Below are 24,823 nucleotides of genomic sequence, written 5' to 3'. Positions count from 1 at the left end.
GCTTCAGCATCAGATTGTATATGTACAGTATTTTAGAAATATACACATCTACCGATTGGTCGTCTTTTTTTACAGTGTTGGTCTGTCTTTAGCTATCAAGCTTGTCCACAGCTTGTGCGGGAGAAGGCAAAGCCATCCAGTTTGCATAAACACTATCATTGGCATATCTTGTAAAGACTGGATTAGTGGCATCATGTCTGTTGAGCGGTACCGGGCTCTTCTCGGGCCAGTTCGGGTATGACATGCCTAAAAATGAGAACATATCATTTTTCTGCACTCAGTAAAAAATTAACAGTAGTAAGGCTTCGGAAACAAACTCTGATTTCACTCTTAGAGGTGTGCGAGTATGGTCTTAAACTGAGACATCAGAACGTTTATGGTTCATAGTTGCAATGCATCAAGCCCATAACGCTGCTCATAAATTTGAAATGTGTTATTGAGAAACACAAACAAATAAATATTTATTTCCTGTCACTGGATCTCTCCAGAGAGTTTCCAAAGCCTTACTGTTTCTCTTTTCAATACTGTGAAATCATCATAGATGAAAAGCTAATAGACAGACAGATTGAAGACGATCTGGACTCAAAGGGACAACACTGAGTGACTGATTGAAAAAGGGACCTGTTTCAAATGTTACTCTCTGTTTCTTCCAATGCAAAGAAATGATGGAATGATGACAAATAACATGTCATAAGGTGAGATAATGGACTTTAAGAAATAAAAATGCAGATGCAACATGAATGAAATCACTTGGAAAGAAGATTACATCCAATATTAACAGATGGAGGACTTTTGGTCAGCATTCATGTACATTAGAAGCAGGTCCACATAAACCCACAGTCAAGACAAGATCTGTTTTTTCACTGAGCCTCTCATTTACAATGAAATGGGAGATAAGTCAGCACAAAGGTCATGCCTAGATCACAGTCACACACACTGGACTACAGAAAAGCCAATCACAGCTTGCCAAAAAAAGAGAGCTTGTGTTTTCCTGTTTCTAAAATCTAGTAAATGCGTGGGAGATTCTACCATAGAGCTTGTTTTCAATCCATGTGGAGGGGAGGGTTCGAGGGAGAGGGGCGTTATTACAGTCCACTAGTGGTGTGTCCTCTTCAGAGAGGGCGTCGTCGTACAGCAGAGCGTCGGCCGGCGTGGACGCTGCCAGGTCCAGGTAATCCTGACGGGAGCAGATGAAGGTGTGATTAGGGTGATTACAGAGGACAGGGGTCACACCGCGCTCAACGGAGTGGGCCAAAGGTCACACACGTGCAGTACTGACATCTACTGATTGGCATCCCCAGGAGATTGGCACATATATTCCTTACTTTAAGTGACTTGCTTAGTACGTCTCCATGGTAACTGAGGAAGCACACACTGCCGTCATCTGAAAGGCCTGCATTCCTGTAGCTAGATTTAGCCTTACTTGACCTGTACTCTCTGATTATGCTGTCCAAGGCCACGTTTCAGGTTTGCTTTTAAACTCTAATTATGCTCTGCGAAGCATTGCTTAATATTAAAAGATAAAATATGTTGACTAGCAGAAACGTCAAGGTGTTCCCTGTGGGCCGGATGCACATCCAAAAGGAGTGGAAATCAAAACCACCTACGATACTCCACCTTAGGTTTGTTGGATCTTTTCCACTAATGCATGGAAACAGTCTGATTGTTACTTTAAGCCTCGTTCCTGTGGAAGAACATTAATGACTTATTACATATGGCTTCCCCATACCCGACTTTTCACCATCATCTTTTCCAGTTCCTTGCTGATGTCTGAGAATGTCGGCCTCTTGTCGGATTCTTGCTTCCAGCATCGAAGCATGAGGTTATACCTGCAGAAGAACGTGCGATGAGGGAAAATAGTTCATGTAATCACTCTAGTGGGCATTATTCTGGAACAGCAGAGTAACAGAGTGGAGCTCACATTTCTTCAGTGCAGTTCTCTGGTCTCTCCATCCTGTAGCCGGTCTTCAGCAGGTTGAAGAGGCGTTCAGGAGCAATACCTGGGTATGGATTTCCCCCCAATGTCACAATCTCCCATAGCAGTACACCAAAGGACCAACTGTAAGATAACACATGACATAATGAGAATATATTCAACATAATGTAATAATCTATGTAATTCTTTAAAGGATTAGGTCAACATTTAGGGAATACTCATATTTGCTTTCTTGAATCAGATGAGAAAATCAACTTTTAAAGCTAAATTATCAACAGTTCTATAGAATTTGTTTAATCCATACAAACAAGCGTACAAAGGCCCTTTTTCATTCCTTTTCATATCTAACATGATCCGAAATAGACACTTAAGATTTTTAAGATGTCAACTTGTCAATTTAGAATTAAAGAAGGCCCTTGGGTAATAGGTTTTGCATCTTGGAGCTCTAAACAGAAGTCCATTTGCTTCACATTGAACTTTCAAGGGTTTTTATCATGTGGAATAATGAGAATCTTCACCAACACCCTTTAATGACTGTCGTGTAACAGTCAGGCTATTTCACATACACTTTGTGCTAAATAAGCTAAGAGGCTGCTGGTTGTCACGTCAGTCCCCATCAAGAAAACAAATATGTGTATGTCTCCTATGATAAATGATGGATCCTCACACGTCACTTTGTGTTGTGTAAATGTGATCGAACAAGGACTCTATTGCCATCCACTTAACGGGAATGCGGCCCTGAAAAACACAGAGACAGTACTTATTAAACTTGTTCCAAAACATTGTTGTAAATACACAGAAATGTGTTGATTTTTGAAACTTTACCTTGCTCCTTTTCACATACGAATCCTCTTCGTACACATCTCTGGAAAGGCCAAAGTCTGAGATCTTCATCTTCCGTCCTTCAGCCACGAGGACGTTTCGCGCCGCGAGGTCTCTGTGAACCAGCTGTCAGATCAAAACGGCTTTCAGTTCTGATACAAGCAAACCAAATCTTTAGCTCACACATGATTTCAACTGAAATGTACTAAATAAGTGATGTAAACAATCACTTATTTATTGGACTTAATCAATCTATATATTTGCCGATAATCTCACGTCTTTGACTGGATCTCCAAACTAACAGGAATTTCATTTCAAATAACTTGAAGTAAAACTTTTTCCAGCACTGAGAGATTCCAGATTGTTCAGCTTTTGCCATTGTCGCTGTATTTCAACAACATAAAATGTTTTAACTTGACAGTTTCCACAGTGAGAACGGATACCTTCATTTCAGCCAGGTACTGCATCCCTCTAGAGATCTGCCACGCAAACGAGATGAGGTCACCCATGGTGAGCGCCCTGTCGTCGGGGTTCTCCAGGTAGCTGGAGTTGCGGTTGGCGTCCCTTCCCATGTAGCTCGGGCCGACTTTCCGACTCTCACGCAGGAAGTTGCGAAGTGAACCATACTTGGCGTACTCCACGATCAGATACAATGGACCTATTCAAAGAAATGTCACACTTACACTCCATGCATGACACATATCTCATCCCGAGAGAGGACGGCAGGAGAACTGAGGTCTCACCGTCTTGGCTGCACGCCCCAAACATCTTTATGACGTGCGGGTGGTTGACCTGCTTCAGTAAGGTAAATTCTGACAGCAGGTCACGCAGCTCGCTGTGGGAGGCGTTTTCTGTCAAGGAAAAAGACGAGGTTCTAGTGTTGAAACCATTCCTGTCATCAGAAACTTTCCCATCATGCATTCCCATTACTTCTTCAACGCTTCTCAACCCTGTCCGGCTTGTCTTACCTTTAAGCATTTTCACAGCCACTGTGGTGTACCCGGCCTTTCCTTTCAGCCTGAACGCTGTTGCCTTAACAACTTTTCCAAACTCTCCTTCTCCTAAAGTCTTCCCAAGTACGAGGTTTTTACGAGGAAACTCCCACTTTGGATCCTCCTGTTCACAAACATATGAATTGATGTTAACCTTCACCAGTTTTAACACACTATGACGCGCTGAAGGAAGCAGCTTACGGGGATCTTGAAGGTGTCCGTCTCGATGGAGTCCTGCGAGCCTCGACGCACGTTGTTAGCCGGGAAGCTGATGGGGTAGGCCTGAGCCGGCCTTCGGAAAGTCATCTCCGCAGAGGCGATCGGGGGTTTGGGCGAGTTCTTGTGGTACCGATGGATGAAGTACGACGACAAGAGGATGGAGACAATGAAGGAGAGGAGGAGAGCTGTGGCGATGATGGTCTTACACATGTCGTCGCATATCGCCTCTGGAGGAGAGGATGTCACAACACACTGTCATTTATCATGGAAACGCATCCCATACCTGTTTGACTCCTGAAGGGACGTGATGTCGGGCGTTTTAGAGACAGTATTTCACTTTACGTTATTGATTTATGACAACTAACCTTCAATGTCTACTTTCTCGCAGAAGCATTTCTCAGTGTAGCAGTAGCATGTTCCGTATCCAGCCTGGATCCCGTTCATCAAGCCGCGTTCATGACCTCCGATAACAGACTCCTCTGTGGGGGGGAGTGAATGTGGTAAACTGAACACTTATACTGGTCTTATTTTTAAATATAAATATCTTTTAAATTGGCAGTTTCTTACTTGTACAGTCTTGTGGGCATATAGACGCGTCTTTGCTTTCAATTGCATCACAAAAGCTATCAGGACATGTCCGTAAATCAGGGGAGCAGGTTGAGTAATTTTCAGATATCCCTGAAAGGGAAAAAACCGGAAGGAAAATCTGTTTTACAAAAATGATTTGAAGAAAACGCTTTAAAGGTTGGATTCAAACAAGCCATTTAGGTCAGTGTGACTCCTTTTTCTGGTACAGTCTAGAAAAGTAGGAGAGCAAAAGTAAAAGAGAATCATTTCATCTCATAACTGGTCATAGGTGTGTTTTGGGTGAGAAATGAACTGGAGAGACTTTTTCCATTCCATTTAAAAACCAGGACAGTCACAGCACTCGCCTCACTGAATGGCAGCTACTGCCCCATCAGGAACGTAATTAAACTGCATGTAAGGAATGGTAAGGAACCATAAGAGAAGGCAAACTTCACTGCCCAATAGTTTTAGTGATGTTCTTGATGCAATGCTATATTAAATAAAGGGTACCTTTCTCAGGACCTTGCCTCCACTGGCATTTCCCTGTTGTAGCTCCCACACCCCGCGCTGACTCACAGTCTCCTCTCCGTCTGTTCTCTGCACAGGACAGGAGCTGCTGGTTCTCTGGGATAGTCAGGCCTGCTTAGTACCAAAAACATACAAAGATGCCCATTTGAATATTTGTTATGGTGCTGCAAGACACGTAATTAGCACCAAGTGTTCACTTTATCCAGAGAAAACCGAGCTAACAATGCAGGAGTGGAGTGTACATCATCTGACAGTCTCACCTTCACCGTCCAGGACGATGTGGATCTGTGTGCTGGCCTCCAGCTGTGTGTGATCCTCCTGCGCTACGACGACGTACTGCAGGTCCTGGCACTCGGGCCGACGCAGCACCCCCGTGTCGTTGACGTAGAGCAGCCCCCACATCTCGTCCGGGGCCTGAGTGATGCTTACGGCTGCATTGCAGGACTGCATGTCAGCAGAAACGTTCTTCTCTGGCACCTCCAGCCGGTACGCGACACTGAAGCCATCAAACTGCTGGCAGTTTTCCACGCAGACTCTGCCAACCTGAGAGGAGATGGAACATTGGAAGTTTAACTGACAGTTGGTAATTTAAGTGGAAAGATCTCATAATGCAAACACCTTTATTACGGCGGTGCCGATTAATAAATTACAGTTATTGTTTCGTGTTTCTGAGTCAGCAGATTGCAGCCTCTCAGAACTGAGTCAGCATTACAAGGAGGCATGAGTCAGTAAAATGTAGTCTAACTTTTCAGAGCCACGAAAACAAGAAAGGTTTGTGTTTAAAACAAGTTTATTCTAGGACGTGTAACCTTGTTTCAAGCTGAACAAAATGGGATGCAGGACTATGACCTCCTGACAGTGAGGGCTGCATGTCCAGTTGTGTGGTTCAGTATCACCCTCATAATGAACAGATGGAAAGCTAATGATAACTATTTTATAAATGTTATTGCACACTGTTTTTAAGATGATCAAATATACATTAAAACGAATCAATCAAATTAAAGGCGGTAAGTTTAATTTACGACTACAGGTAAAGTGAGGAAAATCAAATGGATAACAAGTTAAATGATCACATTGCCTTGTGATATACTGTCATCATTTATTGACCTTCAAGAGTGGAAAATATAGTATCCAAAATGAAATTGATCTGTTTGAAATTCCCATCTGTTTTCCCTCCACCTGGGGGGGCTGTGAACAACAACACTTCTGACTCTGAGAGATCATCCACGGTTTGTTTAAGAGTTATTCCTGAACAGCAGAACAAATATGTTCTACCCTTTTGCCTATAATTCAAAATGGCAAAAACTTTGTTGGTGAAATTAAAACAAAGGCTTAAGCAAGAACAAGGATTAGGTATTGGAAAAGAATATTCTAATTAAATATCTCCTGTTTTAGACACTCACCTCCATTTATCACAAGACACACTAGCAGAGGCCTAAATGCAGTATTAGTGAAACATTTAAATAATGCATGCACCCTTTTCTTTGGAGAAAAGTGTGTAAGTGCTTACTTCTTATTAATGATTCTACATTTCCATTGTTGTGCTTGTGTTGGGATACATGTTTGTTAGGCAGGAACCATTACAGAAAACAGTTCTTTCTACTTGAACATGAATGTAAACGACTGAGAAACCTCTGAAAACAGTAGCATCAGAAAGTTATAGAAAGAAGAAGAAAGAATAATATGCTATTGTCAGAATGTAAAAAAGAAGAAAAGAGCATCTAAACCTAGTCGTGTTGACTTCCATTACATTCCATGTAAGAACCAGTTGTATTGGATTGGTGGATGGTTGAAATTCTATGCCGTTCATTAAAGACCAACATTCTCCAGGGTCTATTTCTTTTGTAGGAAGTCATGAATACCTGTGCATAAACTGATGCTCTGCGCGTCACTGGGAACTGCGTGATGTTGCTGAAATAAATGTGGACTGGTAGGATGGTGACATTGAAGTGCAGCAACACCGTTCCTTCTTGACTGGAGTAGGTGGTGTCGTTCAGCAGGTAATGCAGCTGCAGGGTGTGATTCTCTGTCACGTATAGATTCCTTTTCAGGACAAGCTCTAGAATCAAAGGGAGTGAATGAGAACGTATCACAGAAAGCCCAGCGTGCATAAGAAACGTTACGACCAGCAGTCCTGTTCTTACGGTACATGTGGACGGTCTCTCGAATGCCTCCGTGAGCGGCTTTCCTTTCACTGAAGGTGTCTCTGATGTCAAAAGTTTCCTTTACCCACGGGTCGGTGGTGAGCAGCGTCCCCACATACTTGTTGTGACTCTGGTCTATGGGGTAGATGGGGGTTAGATCCCTGTCGAAGACAAACAACGTGCCAAAGGAGCCACCCTGGAAAAGAATTAAGATGGAATTAACGAGTGAACAATCGTGTGATGTCATCAGTGTGACGCAAGTCTTCACACCTTCGTCCGATTGAAGCCGATCACAATATCCGCCGTGTCCGTCCCGTTCACGTAGGGCGCGTTATCATCCTCGTCGTCGACAAACACGTCCAGTGACGTCTCCACCTTGGTGATGGTGGTTTCTGTCCGGACCGTACAAACCAGCAGGAGCCTGTAGCGTTCGCTGGCCTCACGATCCATCGCCGTGGTAACCACCAGCTCCGTGGTGTTCTCGTTTACAGCGAACGGTGCCGTTGTGTCTGCAAGAAAAAAGCCGTCTGAGAAGTTGTGTCTGCAGACAATGCAAGCTGGGCTGACTTTTTTATTTATTTATTTATCCAGTTAATTTTTTTCTTTCCAGACATTCTATTACATCAGATTTCACTTTTTGCATGTCGCATTTCAATTATTTTATTTTGGTGCGTTGTTGTTTTAAATCGTCCATTCGTCCATGCGTCTTTGCGTCTTTGCACACGTCTATCGCTCAACGTCTCAGTTGCTGCACTGAGGTTATGGTGACATTTTTTCCACAGGCATGACACATGAAGTTTATTTAGCCATAACAATGTAGTACTTTAACCATCATTTGCATCAGAAATACAACCTTGCAAAGTCACGTTTTTAAAAGCTTTTTTAAAGGCAGATGGAGTTCCTAGACTCCTAACTTCGTTACCCAGTTTGTTCCAGAGTTTTTAGCGTAGTTCTGGCTTTCTTCTGTTTCCTCTCAGTTGGTAGTTGGATTCATTAATCTGTATTTGTGATTGTATATTTTGTGGTAAATAGTTATTGGCTGCTTCATACATACGTTGTACAGTTTTGTAATTTATGATGTCATGTATTGTCAGTCGTTTAGATTTAATGAATAATTGATTTGTATGAGCTCTATAATGTTCATTGTAAATAATTCTAACGGCTCTTTTCTGGATCAGAAATAAAGGTTGTAAACTACTTTTATATATGTTTCCCCATACTTCAGCACAGTAGTTAAGATAGGGCAGGATTAGTGCGCAATATATTATATGGAGTGCCCCCTCCATATAATGCACGATGATCAGGAAGTAATAGCATTTAGACAAAATACTAAGGAGTGGAGTGAAGCATGAGTTAGCACGAGCTAACTTTGAAGTTATCCTCCAACATTTTGTGACCAAAAGCTAACATTAACCCAAATAAGCGCCCAAAAGGTTGTAGCAGCAAGAGTGTTGGCAGTGAATTTCATACATTATGTTATGAATTCAGCTTCTCATTTGTCAATTCATCTTGCAAAGGTCACACAGAGTCACTCCAACATGTCTAACCTGATTCCACATTGTAGGAGATGGTGTAGTTGGGGCAGACATTGACTCTGGTGAGACGTCGGAGTTGCCTCAGGGCCCCTGGGAACCTGTTCTCCATGATGTGGGGGTTGGAGGTGTCTCTGTGTGGGAAGCACAGCTCCTTCTCGTCTGTCTGTGCACACTGAGGCATGGTCGCGTTAACAAAGTCCAGGGTGATCCGCGGGGCGGATCTGCTCGTGCACAGGGACTTCCTGGTCGGGTTCGGTAACACCATGGCGTGCAGGAACAACTTCTTGACAGACCACGACTTCTGATCTGATGAGACGCAGAGCCAAAACAAAAACAAGAAGCCTTTTATTTTCAGACGGTGCTGATTTTTGATGACTGAGCTCTTTTTGGTCTCCATGCAATTACATTATCATTCCTGGAGGCAGAAGCCTCATTAGTATGCAAACAGCAACCATTATGAAATTGATTTTCTATTATATGTTTATAGGGATGGCTGGCACTGAAATGGGAACATACATTACCGTTAGAACATCCTCATCCAACTCACATAGCAAAGCGAAGTCGCTTTCCTCCAGGGTTTTGTTCAGGGAGATGATTCCGGTGTTGGGGTCCATGGTGAACCAGGAGCTGTAGGTGGGGCGTCTCATCCAGCACAGGTAGAAGTAAGGCTGCTCGGATTCACTGTCCTGCAGGGCGTGGACCTGGAGGACCGGCGTCCCCGCAGGCTGGCCAACGTAAACCGTCTCTATGTACTCATTCTGAGGGAAGTACAACCCTATCGCTCCTGTCAGGACCAGAAGTAGGTGTTAAAATGAGCAGACAGCTGTTCAGACAACTCCTCCTGGACATTGTCCTCCGGTCATGATATCTACTCACTGAATGGAAATGAAAACACGTGGAAGACGACAGGTTTTCTTTTTGTTTTTTTTTTGCTGCTTCCATTCATCGCATTAGCGGAAATTGAAAGGGGGGGGGGGCTCAAATGACGCTTTGCTGCTCTTTTAATGAATTCCTCATCTGGTCAATAACGTGGTTTCCGATGTTCCTTCTGTTCACCTTGAGAAGTTTAATTACATGGGATAACATGATATGGTAGAAAAATGTATAATGACCTGTCAGTGTGTGTGTGTGTGTGTTTGAATGTGTGTTGGGATAATCCATAAAGAACAATAGCAGGCTGTGTGTTTTACAGGAAAGTGGAGACGTGAGTGTTTCTTCTGTAATTATATCCCTGTCAGGTTCCTCTTTGACGATGGTGGGCGACCATTTAGGGAATGCACTAATGTCATTAGCAGACAGCAAAACTAGATTTTCTATTTCTGTTGGTGCAGTTGAGGCCTCGGCTCTGGTTTCAGACATTGATTTAATTTTGTGGGGGTTGGATGACAGGAGGCCAAGATGATGGATAAAATGTAGCCTTCCTTCCTGAAGGATGCTGAGGTGCTCAGGGAGGCTGGAGCGCTTTTTATTAAAAGTGTTCCCGATACATAAATACACAGCAGGCTACTGTATATTAACCCTGCTGGGTTGGCAGGAGTCGGTCTCATGACTCACATTTTGGGCAAGACTTTCCATCTCCTCAATCCATCAGAAGCAGCTTAGAACCAGCAGGAGAGTACTTGAAAACACCCTGAGGCCATATTTGAACACTTTTTAAAGGATTTATCTTCAGTTTATGTTTTGAGCGCATTTATTTAAATAAATCAAAAACAGGTCGTATTGTGTTGCTGTCAAAAAACTTAAAAAAAGAGCATTACTTGAATTTCCTACAGATGTGTTCTTCTCTTTAGCTCTTTAAAATTTATTTCTTGATTGTTTGATGGAACAATTCAGTCATGGATTAAAATATTTTAAACTACATGTGAGCTCAGCAGAGAACCTACCAACGTATTTCAGTAACGTCCTTGCTTGTATATTCTACAAGAACGTTACTAATCATGATTTCATTTCTTGTATGATTAGAATATAATTTTTCAAGATATTTTAAAAAATATTTTCAAATTTGTCTGAATCAACATCTAAAGGGAATAAATTTGTCCCAGTGCTACTCCTGTACACAACTTCAGTAAATCTGACAGATAACTTTTTAAAACACCCACTCTAGTAATATTACATCAGGAAGAAATATACTGTGACTCTGTATCCAAATATGAACCCAAATCAAATGCTTTCTTTCATCATACCCGATCTATTTTAACAATGGGGTTTGTGGTCACCACCAGAGAAAGGATTAAGACTTTTTATTCAATGACACACATCTGAGGGTTGTGACACATCTATAACTCTGAATACTCAACAGAACTCTATTTTATTTTGTTTTGACTAACTTATTTTATTTATTTAATTTTTACTAAAATGTGAGGGCTCTGAGGCACAGAAACAAAATGTTTAATATAGATAGACATATTATCACAATACAGCATCCTCAAGCAAATGATAAAAGTAAATAAATGATGAAACTTTAGATATGTCTGTCAGCACCCCATATCGTGCTGGTGGTTAAAAATAACATATATTTACAAGAGCAAAATACTAAAAGAATGATGGTTTCTGCGTCAGAGAAGACATCCAGTGTCGGGAAGTCGGTGTCCACAGAATGGCCACTAGAGGGCGCCCTCATTTAAACGACAGCAGCCAAACGAGTGGGAGGTGGAAACCATCAAAACACATATTAGACTCGTCAGCGTTAACTCGATTTTTCGAAAAATTCTTGGAGTGCTTTGTATGTAAACACATTTAAAAAATAGTACAACATTGTAGCTATTTATATTTGATGAAGGCAATTAATTCCAGATCAATTTTCCACGACTCCATCATGAATCAAACGGAGAGGACAGCAGCTCTACAAATAAAAACTGGAGGGCCCAAAGCGTTACACAGTGTGAGGCTCATATACATTAACGAGGCTCAAAGTTATGACGGTGGACTCCATGCGACACAATTTGTTTATATCATTCAAAATTCAATTTCTTTCCAGGACCGAGGCCAACAAAAAGAAAGCAGTTTATATCAAAACTAATTAATTGAACGGATCAAGCGGGCCTCTCCTAGAAGATGGCAGATTTGATCTGTGAAACCATGATTCAGACTTTCTTTAAGCATTACTCATTACTTTTTCTAAATGATGCAAAAGAGTGACGAAAATACGGACATTAATAACATTTCACCTCTTATGACTGCATGGAGAAGGGCTTTAAAATGATAGATACAGCTTTTATTCGCTGTTTACACACAGCGTAAAATATTATCCTCATAGTCTAATATTTACATGAGCAACAAACTATTTGTGTAACAGCCTCGACCCCCCCCATAAGTCACATTGTGTACACAATGCCATCATAAGCAGATATTTTACAGCCTTCAAACACCTATAAAACCAACGCTGAGTTGCCGCAGACACTATAATTTCTTCAAAAGCTGAAGTAATTTTGCAAACAAATCCCATGTTTGAACACGGCGACTCTTGTAGCAATCACTGTTTACTATAGATATCATGTCCAGCTGAGTGGATAGTGGAACTGAACTCTGTTTGTTGGTGAAACTAAAACAACAGTGGGGACAAAAAAAAACTGTTAGTCATTCTCCACCTCCACAGCTTTCTTTTATTTGTCTGTTGTGTCTGATATTTTAACTGTGGAAGGACAAAAAGGTCACCGTCTCATCACAGAATGTGAGACGAGCACTCAGTCAGTCACAGACCAACAGCGTCTGACTGGTGGGAGCTGATCGGTCAGGACGCCCTCTGCGTCGTCCCAGACAAAGACAGGAACTCAATTAGCTCAATGCGTGCCTCGGCTGAGAGATTTACCAGCTATGAGCTCATGTCCCACATGAAACGACACAAAAACGTGGGTCTCCCACCTTGTGGTCGCGGTGGAGCATCCTCACCAGCAGCAGGAAAACCAGCTGCTGGTAAGACTCACGTCCTCACTAATCTTCCTCGTGGACTGGAGCTCAACCCAACGCCCTCTCCCCCAAGGTCATCATTCCCTGATAACGACCCTTCGGAGGGGCTGCGTATCTGGCAGCAGACCAATCAATAACCACACTAATCAACAGTGATGCTGATTGTTTTCCACTGATGGGAGACGGGAGAAAGGCCGATCGCTGCATGCGTGTCATAATCTGCTTTGCTCATAATATGGATCCTGTTGTTTCGGTTAGTGCATGGGTTTAATTTCACAGCAACTTCACAATTTAGTCCATCAACATCCACATTTTCAAGCTGACACCAGCAGCATTACGTGTTTCGCCTCCTTAGATCACGATCATTTAAGTAAAAATAACTGTCACAGCAATTCTAAAACTGATCATGATAACTCTATAGAAATATAACAGTGATCAATTCTTATCTTCAAGGATTCCATTAACTAAAAACCAGCGCTGAGACATAACTCTACTTATGACACCTACTATTGATCACAGTAGTTTTTAATTGCCCCATGCTTGGGTTTGCCCTGCCAGTGTGTGTGAGCTCTTCCCTGCAGCAAACTGTTTCCAGGACTTAGTTTTATTATAGTCGTGATTATGATGCTTTCAATCCCTAAACAACAAGAGATAATAAGGACAGAAAGTAATTTCCAGTCATGATGACACAGTCATCAACTTTTCATTGGAGTCATCTGATGCCAGTTTGGGGGGGGGGTGGGGTGGTACTAGAGCTCCAGGTAGATACTCAGTTTACCATGATGCATACCGTAACATAATAATCAATTACTCTGTGGTGTAATCCAATTAGTCTTCTGAGAATACAAGAGCTGAGACGCAATGAACCATGTTCATCAGTCATCAGGAAATCTAATAGAACATCTCCTCAGGGATTGGCTGCAAGTACAAATTCATTTTAAGAATTCTTGTGGGAATGAAATTGGAATTAGAAATTGAAAACATGGTACATCATAGAGCTCCATAGCCAGTTTGATGCAGTAGTCATTAGACTGCTTTGATAAAACATTTTCATTCTCATTACATCAGTGGTAAGAAGCCCTCAGAACAGAGGGTTCATGAAGGCTTCAACCTCCCAGATGACGCTACTAATGGATGCTCACTTTTAAATCACTAATCTTCACATCGGCCCCGACTAACAAAATAAAGAAAGTAAAGGTAGTCCTCAACATACAAACACAATTAGTTTGTAAGTTGAATTGTTCGTAAGTTGTTATTTATTAAATTTCAATCTATAATCAATCTATAGTCTATAAAATAAAACACAGGTACAGGTCATTTTGAGTTAAGTCGTTCTCGATTATATGGCAGGAGAATATGGTGGTGCGCGTTTGTTTGTATCTCTGAATGTTCATATGTTGAATGTTTGTCACATGACCTGTTTTTAAAACAAAAACAACTTCCTCAAGCCAAACAGATATATAGACATACTTTATTTATCCCAAACTGCGAAAACTGGGAAAGGTTAAAACAAACAAACTGGGAGACAAACTGGGAGACTACAGCAGCAGCTCTGTGTGGCTGTGCTATGGTGACAAATGTTGATGTTAGAAACTACACTAACACGCTCAACATGGTAATGCTTGCATATGAGTAAGTGTTCATCAGGTTGTTAGCATGCTAACATTTGGTTATTAGGATTAAACACAAAACGTAGTCCATTTAAGCTGAAGTGTTGAGCTGAAGGTGTTTTAGTCAATCTCATCCCATCAAGGACAATAATGGAGGGAAGTAGCTTTATGGCAGAGTATAAAGAACACTGAACACTTCCAGCATAAATGGAAATGAAGCTTTCAGAGTGTCTGGCGTTGTCAGGTGGTGGTAAGAGGGGAAGGCTGATGGAAAAATAATTTACAAAATGTTTGCTCACTTCTGTAAAGTGAAGATCCAACAAATGGACACTGAGTCCAGGGTGGGGCTGGTGGAGGAGGGACGAGGAGCAACGTCCTCCTCCTGACAGGAATACATTTGTGCTTAATGAACACAGACACATGTTTATACTGGACACCTAAAGCTTAGCTCATTCTGGTTTTATTGGGCAGCCACCAGGCAGGATTTCCTGGAAAAATAAAGGATCGATGTTCGTCACAAAGGCAGCATGACGGCTTTGCATAACAGCATCCTGCTATTTCCAGTAACCATTTTAATATTACGCTGGAACAACTGTGGAAAGCGCCATGATGCAATAAAAAAAAAAAAACAGCTCGGAGCAAAGGAGGTAAAGAGGAGGAATGATTGAACCTGACATGAGACAGGAGTAAATGAGCAGCCATTGTATTGATGGAGTTCTGATGTTGACTTAAAGCCTGTTACACCAGCGATGTGTTTCTCTCTCAAACTGGGATAACGACGGTTCAAAATGATCATTTTAGTGGTATTTTTCTATGAGTACATAATAAAATATTCCTACTTTACTGTGAGTTTAACTCTGCCTCCATCTTAATGCTGGAGCTTTTTTAGAATTCAGATTCTGATGGTTGTTTCAAACTCCTTCAGTTCACCTGTTCACAAGCTAGTTTGAAGATGGAACAGGAAACAACTTCAACTCTAAAATACAACATTCACCCACATCCAGCTTCATCCAATGAGAAGGAATCAAATGAGCTGAGCTCCTTTGTTCATTCATTGTCGTAAATGATGAGTCAAACACAAGCCTGCGCGGCGAGGCCACTGGAAAATAACTCGTCAAGACCCGAGCGAAGTGAGACGACCAAAACGCCCTGAGGGCCAAATTTCAATCAATGTCTCCTTGTTCTTTCACCACAGCAAATTAGATTTCACCCATGCATGAGAGGGACGTGTGACCCTGAACTGACTGGAGGATCAGGCAGAGAGCTTTGACAGGTAGGAGCAGCATCCATCCAGCACCACCAGCAGCGGAAGCAGCAGTTCCAAGCTCGGAGGATGGGATGGAGGATGGTTCACGTTGTGGCTGTGGGTGACCTGGGACCAGGGCTTTCGCCTTGACTGTTCTCTGTCATCTTTATATATAAATCTCATCTGATATCAGCAGAAACAGAGCTGGCAACCTTCCATCTTCACTATAAATAAAGGAGAGGGGCAGGCAGATGGTTTGCGGTGGCAGCAGGCTGAGGACAAGACGTCAGAAAAGGCTTCTAGCGAAGCGTCTCTCCATGTAGCTCTTAAATTTATAACCTGCTGTCTCCAGTTCATCTTTGTTGGGATTCTGCTGTGTTCCATGTTTGACCTTGCAGAAGTTGATGAATATTGATGCGAAAGTACTCAGTGAGACGAAAAACACATGGATTCTAATCGGACCATTCACACCGCTCTGATCAGCAGGGATTGGATTAGAATCTGATTTAGGACCACATTTAATCAACATATTCAGGAGTTTTCTTACAAAAGCACTGGTTTAGTACCTTTAAAGCGTAATGCAAAGTTATTTTACTGAAACATGTCGATGACTGAAAATTGCTGAAGCTGGAAAAAGATGTCAACGGAATGTCAAAATGTGAAAGTCTGAAATAAAAAAGACTAACAAACCTTTTAGTCTTGTCCCTACAGCTGTAGATGCTAACTGGGTTTCAAAGTGAATCAAAAATGTAATAATAACTCTAATAACTCATAGCATTAGCCTCTCTTAGCCTACAACCTATTTAGGGTCTAAGGGCGTGGAGGAGGAAAGATGAGGCCAGATGGTTGTGGGTTTATATCTCATGGTTAGAGTTGTTGTTTGTGCAATTCATTTAAAAAAAAAATCAATGAACTTTAAATAACCAAAGAACAGAAGCACATCCAAAAATCAATTTCCTTTTCTTTCTTTTCTGTCACCTTTAACAGAATGATGCTTATCTCCATCAGTTCAATAGAAGTGATGCTGCTTACACACTTTAATGAAACAAATGAACTCCACAATATGTTCCATTATTTTAGTAAATTAGACTTGAACAGACGTAGTGACAGCAAAAGTTCAAAAAAATTGACAGGATTAATAATGCATCCGGGGGGCACAGCACAGAAGCTTTACTCCATCATATAATGTAATAAGGAGCTAAATCAAATAGCAGCATGCAACAAATAAGATTTATTGGTCTGCTCCTTCTCAAAGCAAAAGATGCTGATGAAAGTGATTGTGTTAATGCAAGGAGACTAAGGAGCAGCTAAAGAGGCTGCAAACAGGACTTGCTCTGGGATGGTGGGGTCATCACTGGAGATGACGTCTCTCTTCAGGTTAAGGTCAGAGGTCGTAATGGGGTCAACGCTACAGTTACAAGGTCACGGTAGAAGATAAACAGATCAATTCTGTAATGTGAAAACATCTGTGGTTATTTGTGGGAAGCGATGAATCACCATGGTTCATGTCAGTAAGGTCTTTCGCAAGACATCACCATCATCATCGCCTTAAATTGGGTCTAAGTAAGTATTTTAGTCCTGACTTCCAAAAAGATTGAATGATTTTCTTGTTTTCAAGAAAGCATTTTAATAACCACAAACTTTAATGAATAACAAAATGAAAAATCTTAACAATCAAACCACCCACCACAACACTTCTCTGCATTGCAAACACTGTTAACAACGCAGGTATTTTGTTTCAGAAATACAGAACATGTCTGTCAGAACAACACAAAGAATCATTCAAATTCTGCCTCATGAGACAAACACAATATCTTTAAATGCCCTGAAATATCAATCATAATCCACAGAATGTGTGCAAATTAAAGCCACCAAAAAGCACAAAGTTCAGCAGTTAATCATTAGTTAAATACTAGTTATGAGGTACTTAGAGATAAATATAAAAAACCCTTCTGCACCACTCCCATCCTTCCTGCAATCGTGCTTAACAAATTAAGGTCCACTCCTGACTTAACAATAAAAACAAGTTGTCGCCATGGAGATAAAAAAAAGGAAAAATTTTGAGTTCTTCAAACCAGAGCAGCATCTTTGTCCCGCCCACTTTGTGTGTTGGGGATTACAGTGATTGACAGCTGGTTCAGCCTATATATTGATGAAATTATCTTTAAACTGACAACCCCCCCCCCCATTTATTTAGATTGTGTTTTGGTCAAGATGTCAAGATGTGCGTTACGCACATCTTGACTGAAGTGCAGCAGAAAGATGTTTTTTTGTCAGAAATATAGTTTTTGCAACACATCCTGTATAAAATATGAGTAGTACAATGTGTTTTTGTTTAATCGGTACAATTTGTGGTGGAAAGACAAAACACATTCACTCATTACTAGTGGGTCAGATTTACAAAGCAGAACGTGTTTGTAAAGGAATATCAGGGAATCTTAAATCATGTTTCTGAGTTAAGAAATTATCTCCAGCTTCTAATTCACTTTAATGTGTGTCTTGAACCACTTTGTTTTTCTACTTAACTCTACTGGTGAGTGGAGCCACATTTTAAAAAAAAGCTGATTACTCTTGCAGTCAGCTCTGATTGCCAATTTCCTTTGTTTCATTACCTCGGCGAGAAACTCTGAACTAATCAGTAACCTGTAACACTGATGTTGTTAATGACAAAGAAGCAAACCTGCGAGCAGCTATTCTTCACATTCTAACAAATAAAAAAAAACTTGCAAAATGAAATACGACAGAAAAACTGCATCACAACATGACTTGGAGTATGAGGACTGACATTTAGAAAACTGATTGGTAATCCTTGCACAGAGGACGAATATTATTCTGTAGTTAATAGCGTCCTCCATCATCTACTTGAACGTGAACATTCAAACCCCATGTGTCATTTTGGGAGCAGTTAGTGTCGGCCGTGGAGCCTGAACGTTGTGTGCTCTTGTATAACAGGTGATCTTTTCTTAAAGAAAACAAACATCCAGTGTTTGCCCAGAGATAGGAGCAGCTGCTGCACACCTGCCCACCTGGCGTCCTCCCTCTGCACGAGTGGAGGTCTTTTGTTGCTGCACACAGCCAGGTGAGAGGTGGAGGGTGGTGCAGGGCGGAGATTTTAGCACCCAGTTAATTACCTTTATATGGAATCGAACTAAACCAAAGGTGATCACCTATAACTATTAGGAGGAAGAGCTGCTTTGATCACAAAACCTGGGTTATGATAGCAGGATGTGGTGCAGGCGTGATGAGGGCTGTGCCTTGTGCACCTATGACGACTAACTGAACGTCACAATGAAGGCAGAACACACATTTGTGTCTCCTTAAATGTATTCAATCATTTTAACACAGCAGGAATCTCCTCCTCTTAACTTTTTTGTAGGAGTGAAATAACACCGGATCACATGAAAACTGAATCTTCTTCACATCTCAGACTTTTTTCTTCCATTCTGATGAAAACACAGATTCCAACCTCTGCTCTCAGCCCGAGAACAAATTCAGGAATTCCTCCTGATGGCCTATATTTGTGCATCATGTCGGACATACTCAGCCGCACGCTGAGATTTTGCACACTCCTGAGCAATGAGAGACACTTTAAATATAGACTACATGTGAGGACGGTGTTGGTACAGTTGGGCTGTGGGATTGTGAATGGGATTATAATATTATGATATATGGCTGTATTCATCTGACTCTATTCCAGTGTGTCATGCCACACATAACCGGCCAACACAAGTATCACTGCTTCCAGCAGGAAAATGGACAGATTGCGTCCATATCATGATAAATATTTTTTTAAAGCATTAAAACTGTCTTCCTAAACGTTCCAGTTTCGCTCCAGCTCCACATGCATGTGTTTGGTTTGCAGTAGTGCATCTTCTTTTAAATCCATGGTTTCCAAATTAGCAGGAATTAAATCTCAATTGCAAACCAAAGTTAAAAATACCAAGCTGCTGTTACACTCAGAAGTCATGGCATTTCTGTCTTTAAAAGAGTTGGAAAAGATGCTTTATACAAAAACTGATTCTTATTTTGAAGTGATGCAGCGGGTGAAAGTGGAGGGAACACACGGACAGTTCTGTTCTCCTTATTCTGTCTGATTCACAAAATATTTAACAGGATTTTTTCCTACATGTTTTGCATCTAAACCATTCACAAACATCCTTCAGCGCAACATATATTCAAAAATGATTCCCGACCTCACCGCGCCTCTCCCCGCTCCAATAACAACGCAGGAGCCCTACCGTCCAGCAGCAGCAGCAGCACCAGGATGTTTCCTCCAGAGAAACCGCAACTTGACCCCATTTTCTCGAATCATAAGGGAAAGTTTGTGAATTAAATCGAGCTTCCAAAAAGTTCCTTTTGACCGACAGATGAGCGAAAGCGGCTGAACGGGCTGAGCGCGCAGCCGGATCCGGTCCTCGCTGTCCCGCAGACTCAGTGCGTCTCTGTGCGCTCCAGCGGCTGCTGGGGAGGAGGACTGGCTGGATGTCCGGGGGGAGGAGGTTCACTGCTTCACTGCCCCGCTGCTTCCGCAGCAGGCGGCACAGCATCAACAGGAAATTTAAGAGCATAATTTAACAGCGGGTCAGCCATCTCATTAACACTCTGCAGGGGAAAAATATCAGCAATTATCATTAAATGAGGAAGGGAGCTTTTTTTTTTAAAGGTGCAGGGGCTGATTGTGAAAATGGACACAAGTGGTGTTCATCCTAATCACTGCTACAACAGAGCAGACATGTTATAATGAAAGCATGGTTTTATTTTGAAATATATATTATATATATAAATAAATAGATAAATACAGTGTCTTGCGAAAGTATTGCCCCCCCCCCCATGAACTTTCTGACATTTTAGGCTTTAAACTTAGAGATAAAAAACTGAAAATATTTTTCAAGAATCAACAACATGTGAGACACAATCGTCAAGTGGAACCAAATTTATTCAACATTCTATGTTGTGTTTACAGATAAAAAAGTGAAAAGTAGGACGTGCAAAAGTATTGGCCCCCTTTGAGTAAATACTTTGTACAACCTCCTTCTGCTGCGATCACAGCCGCAAGCCTTTTTGGGTATGTTTCTATAAATTTTTCACATCTTGACACAAAAATATCTGCCCATTCCTCCTTACCAAACAGCTCAAGTTCCTTCAGGTTAGATGGAGATCGTTTCTGCACAGCAATTTTCAGATCTTTCCACAGACGCTCTATTGGATTGAGGTCTGGACTTTTGCTTGGCCATTCTGACACCTTTATATGTTTAGTTTTAAACCATTCCATTGTAGATTTGAATTTATGTTTAGGATTAGTGTCCTTTTGGAAGGTGAACCTCCGCCCCATCCTCAGGTCTTTTGCAGACTCCAGCAGATTTTCTGCCAGAATCACCCTGTATTTGGCCCCATCCATCTTCCCAGCCCCTGCTGAAGAACAGCAACCCCAGAGCATGATGCTGCCACCACCCTGCTTGTTCTCCAGTGTTCCTTTCACAGACCTCTGAGACCATCACAGAGCAGGTGCATTCAAACTGAGACCAAATGACACACAGGTGCACTCTGTTTGTCATTGTTAGTCATTCAGGTCAACATTGGATCATTCAGAAGTCATCAGGGAACTTCTGGAGGCGGTTAGCTGAGCTGAGAGAACAGGGGGCAATACTTTTGCACGCCCTACTTTTCAGTTTTTTATCTGTAAACACAATATAAGATGTTGAATAAACTTGGTTCCACTTCACGATTGTGTCTCACATGTTGTTGATTCATGAAAAATAATTTCAGTTTGTTTTCTTTAAGTTCGAAGCCTGAAATGCAGCAAAATGTCAAAAGGTTCTTGGGGGGGGCCAATACTTTCGCAAGGCACTGTAGATATTATTCTACCAGCAGTACCAGGTACGTTCATGCAGGTGAAAGAAAAGTTTTTGTAACCCATTCTACATTAGGGTCACTGGAAAAATGTCATATTTATCAGCATATCGCAATAATGAAATCACATAATGGCACGTCTGAAGGATCAATACAACACATGTTGTGTTTTTCAACGTGATAATACAAAAGTCTACATCTCCAGTACTCTGTGGGGGCCCCTAAGGAGTTGCTGATGTGATGCGCAGAGAGACACCAGCTTCTGCTAGTATTCCTATGGAATCTTAGGTCATTTCTCATGTTTTATAATGTTCCAGGTTTACCAGCTGCAGCCGTCTTCTTCCAGTCCCACCACAGATTCAGATCAGGCAACTGGGACAGGTGATGGTCCAGGACTATGGAACCAATCAGTGGTAGATATAAATGTGTACATATGTGTATACAGTATATCTATCTATCTATCTATCTATCTATCTATCTATCTATCTATCTATCTATCTATCTATCTATCTATCTATCTATCTATCTATCTATCTATCTATCTATCTATCTATCTATCTATCTAGATAACACGTGCGTCTTTGTCTCAGTGTCCATCTGTCAGAAGGTCAACGGTTTCCTCCCCAGTCACTACATATTGAAGCCCCCTTAGGCTGGACACTGAGCCCCGGGTCGCCCCAACGCAGCACTCACACATGAAGATTAGGGGTGAAGGTTTGTGTGGGGGAACGCTGGCCTGAGTTGTACAGTACTCACTCAGGCTAGTAGGTGAGGTCAAAGTTCATTTTACTTTTACAATGAGTGCCATGTAATGCTGTAGTACTGCAGTAATGTGTATTAACTGTAGTACAGTATTTTTTCATACTGTAGTATTGTGTAGTATCTTAAAGTACTGTATATATTACTGTATAGTCTTGTAGCGTTGTGTGGTATTGGAGAGCCTTTAACATGATAAACCAATGAATGTCCATTAACACAATTCCAGTTCCCTAAAAATGAAATGGGAGGTTCCAATCAGGACCTTCAGCTCCCTTAAAGGTGGTGAGACGTTTTCTTCCCAGAATGCATTGGACCTTCCACACACTGCAGGTTCCCAGTGTTTGGTGAAGCAGAGCAGCGTCACCATTCTTCCTCCTCCAGACTCACTGCTCGTCTTCATCGCTCCACAGAGCAGCGTCCCGGTGCTTCAGAGGGTTCTCCACACGGTCCGGTCTACGGCTCTGGATCAGCATTAGTGCACATGTTGAGGTTCAGTGTGTCTGAGTGTGAAGGCCGTGTGACGCCACAGTCACTCACGCACCGATCACTCTCCAATCAATGTCTCTGCATGGAGCGAACCCACTGGAGCTGCAGCGCTGCTCAGCAGCTTCAAGAAGGAGTAGGAATGGGTTAACTATTTAAGACTGAAACTTTGTACAGTATTGATCCCAACATGAAGTCTTTCCTTTCTCCCAATACCTATCATTTGTTTAGTTTTTTTAAGTTTTTTTTTATTACCATGGCTACCAGTTTAATTTAGGCTCATCTGTTAGCAGGATCTGTGCCAGATGGGACCTTTCTGCAAAACTTTCTGCACAGAGCTCCCATTGGCTGGGGACAGGCCTTTTGATGTCTCTACAATTTTGAGTATTTTGATAATGTTTTTATTTAGAAAATTGAACTTTTTGTGAGATGACATGAATTGTAATTGAGATAGAAACTGAAATGACTTCGTCTTTCCTCAGTGTACAACCATGACGGGATCATTTTATGCTGTCTAAGGTCGTTTCTGCAGACAACAACCCATTTTCCTTTTGATTCATTTCATAATTCTCAATAACAGCAAATATAATTTTAATTGCGGTAAAATGTAAACCCCAACCTGCTGCTAGCTGGCAGATGTTGATGTAGATGGAATTAGTTCAAAACATTATAGAATTACATTCTCTTCTTTTAATCTGAACATTTTATTCGTGTTTTTAATGTCTGTATTCTGTGTACACAGATCTCCCTCGAAAAAGCAATCCAGATTTCAAGGATAATACCAGAATAAATGTAAAAAACCCGTGTAAAAGCACAATGTTTCTTTCGATTCACAATTGAAACAGTTATGAAAAGAAAAATACTGCAAGAAATGAGTATAAAGCACACAAAACCAAAAGGAGGAGGAACTAAAAGAAGGAGATGAATTTTACCCCATTATGTGACTACTATATAACTTATTAGCTTCTACATCACATAAAAAACCCTGTGTGCTCTTAAAAAATAAAGTTATGGCGGGAAAATGTGTGAAAATAATTTCTTCAGACTATCGTGCTGTAATGTAATGATGTTAATACGTTAACAGATTATGTAGTTAAGTCTTCACATACACTATATAGGAGGATAAATGCTGTCTCAGGGGAGAGTGTGGGATCATTAAGTGACATGAGAATCTGAGCAGTCTGGAGAGAATATCTTATCAGGGATAGAATTTCCATATGACAGACTATAGGTACCCTGAGACATACGCTCAATGAAAATCAATGAAGCCAAGGAAATGTGGTGATGTAGTCATGGTATGTGGAAACACATCTTCTGGCCTGTTTCTGACAATACAGGAGCAACAATAACCGCACCTCTGAAATACAAGCAGAATATTCCTCACCCCGTCGTGTGGACGTCCTCTTCTGGACACTAGAATTCACTAACAGCTGCTTGTGACGGTTAATGGGTTCAGTACTTGTCATGCAGTCGCAGTTACTGTAAGTCACTCAGGATGAGTCAGAGGAATGCTTAAATACACAAATACAAAGATTCATCAATGCAAATGTGTAGAAGATATCTTTAGACCTTTGTATTGATTTCATTTTAGGAAGATGCGGCATGAAGATGTGTTTCCACTGCTGGCACCGGTGTTTGGAAAAGCAATTATGGATTGTTGGAGAACGCAAGACTGCATGCTGGGACTCCAACGACAACCTCTGCTCATAAGACAATTACTAAAGCTACAACACCATATTACACAGCATTATTACAGCCCATAATGAGAGCGTGATATGATTTCACTGTGGGAGAAGAGCACAGTTTCATTTCATTACCTAAATGGTCATTTCATGATCTACACACCACCTGACGTGATACTCCAGGCACTCATCTCTGATCTGAACCTGCTTAATGCCGTCATGTGTGCCGTCCATGAAAATCTATAAATCAGGTGACCTCATCGGCGGCTTTGACATGTGGAAATATATTATAATCCAGTGTAAAAATAAACCCTCTAGGTAGATTACCTTTGTGCCTTAAATATCTGATATGTAAAATGTGGTCCGGCTTGTTGCCAGGACTCACTATTGTTCTCTGATAAATTGGATTTGTGTTATTTCCCTGATTTTCTATTACAGGGAGTGCAAGAGGTGTCTGTCCCATTAATGACACTCCAGTGTGAGTCGTGCATCTTGACCCCTATTAAAGTACCGTCACCCGGACAGCAGATGGTACCAGCCCATG

At 41.4% G+C, this 24,823-nt stretch overlaps 1 protein-coding gene across 5 annotated transcripts in view; it reads right to left on the bottom strand.

Annotated features, from left to right (window-relative positions):
• Positions 1-19,958, bottom strand: part of ret (ret proto-oncogene receptor tyrosine kinase) — a 20,685-nt gene extending 727 nt beyond the window's left edge. The window contains exons 1-20 of one of the 5 annotated variants that reach the window (XM_068327838.1): positions 19,744-19,958; positions 9,291-9,527; positions 8,756-9,049; positions 7,479-7,717; positions 7,209-7,404; positions 6,927-7,123; positions 5,325-5,607; positions 5,047-5,178; positions 4,537-4,647; positions 4,335-4,448; positions 3,952-4,196; positions 3,727-3,874; positions 3,502-3,609; positions 3,202-3,416; positions 2,762-2,884; positions 2,604-2,674; positions 1,922-2,059; positions 1,730-1,829; positions 1,030-1,177; positions 1-246 (exon numbers count right to left, since the gene is read on the bottom strand). The exon at positions 1-246 is cut by the window's left edge and continues 727 nt beyond it. In XM_068327838.1, coding sequence (XP_068183939.1) covers positions 89-246; positions 1,030-1,177; positions 1,730-1,829; positions 1,922-2,059; positions 2,604-2,674; positions 2,762-2,884; positions 3,202-3,416; positions 3,502-3,609; positions 3,727-3,874; positions 3,952-4,196; positions 4,335-4,448; positions 4,537-4,647; positions 5,047-5,178; positions 5,325-5,607; positions 6,927-7,123; positions 7,209-7,404; positions 7,479-7,717; positions 8,756-9,049; positions 9,291-9,527; positions 19,744-19,804 — 3,318 coding nt within the window. In that variant the 5' untranslated portion in view covers positions 19,805-19,958 and the 3' untranslated portion in view covers positions 1-88. Of the gene's footprint in view, positions 247-1,029; positions 1,178-1,729; positions 1,830-1,921; positions 2,060-2,603; positions 2,675-2,761; positions 2,911-3,201; positions 3,417-3,501; positions 3,610-3,726; positions 3,875-3,951; positions 4,197-4,334; positions 4,449-4,536; positions 4,648-5,046; positions 5,179-5,324; positions 5,608-6,926; positions 7,124-7,208; positions 7,405-7,478; positions 7,718-8,755; positions 9,050-9,264; positions 9,528-19,743 lie in introns of those variants that run through there. The other 4 variants (XM_068327839.1, XM_068327840.1, XR_011037368.1 and 1 more) reach the window with 4 other exon arrangements.
• Positions 19,959-24,823: the final 4,865 nt, after the last annotated feature.

Source organism: Antennarius striatus, chromosome 11, assembly GCF_040054535.1.
Source record: "Antennarius striatus isolate MH-2024 chromosome 11, ASM4005453v1, whole genome shotgun sequence".
NCBI lineage: Eukaryota > Metazoa > Chordata > Actinopteri > Lophiiformes > Antennariidae > Antennarius > Antennarius striatus.
The sequence above is the reverse complement of the archived record's forward strand: the minus strand, read 5'-3'. Positions and strand labels throughout refer to the sequence as shown.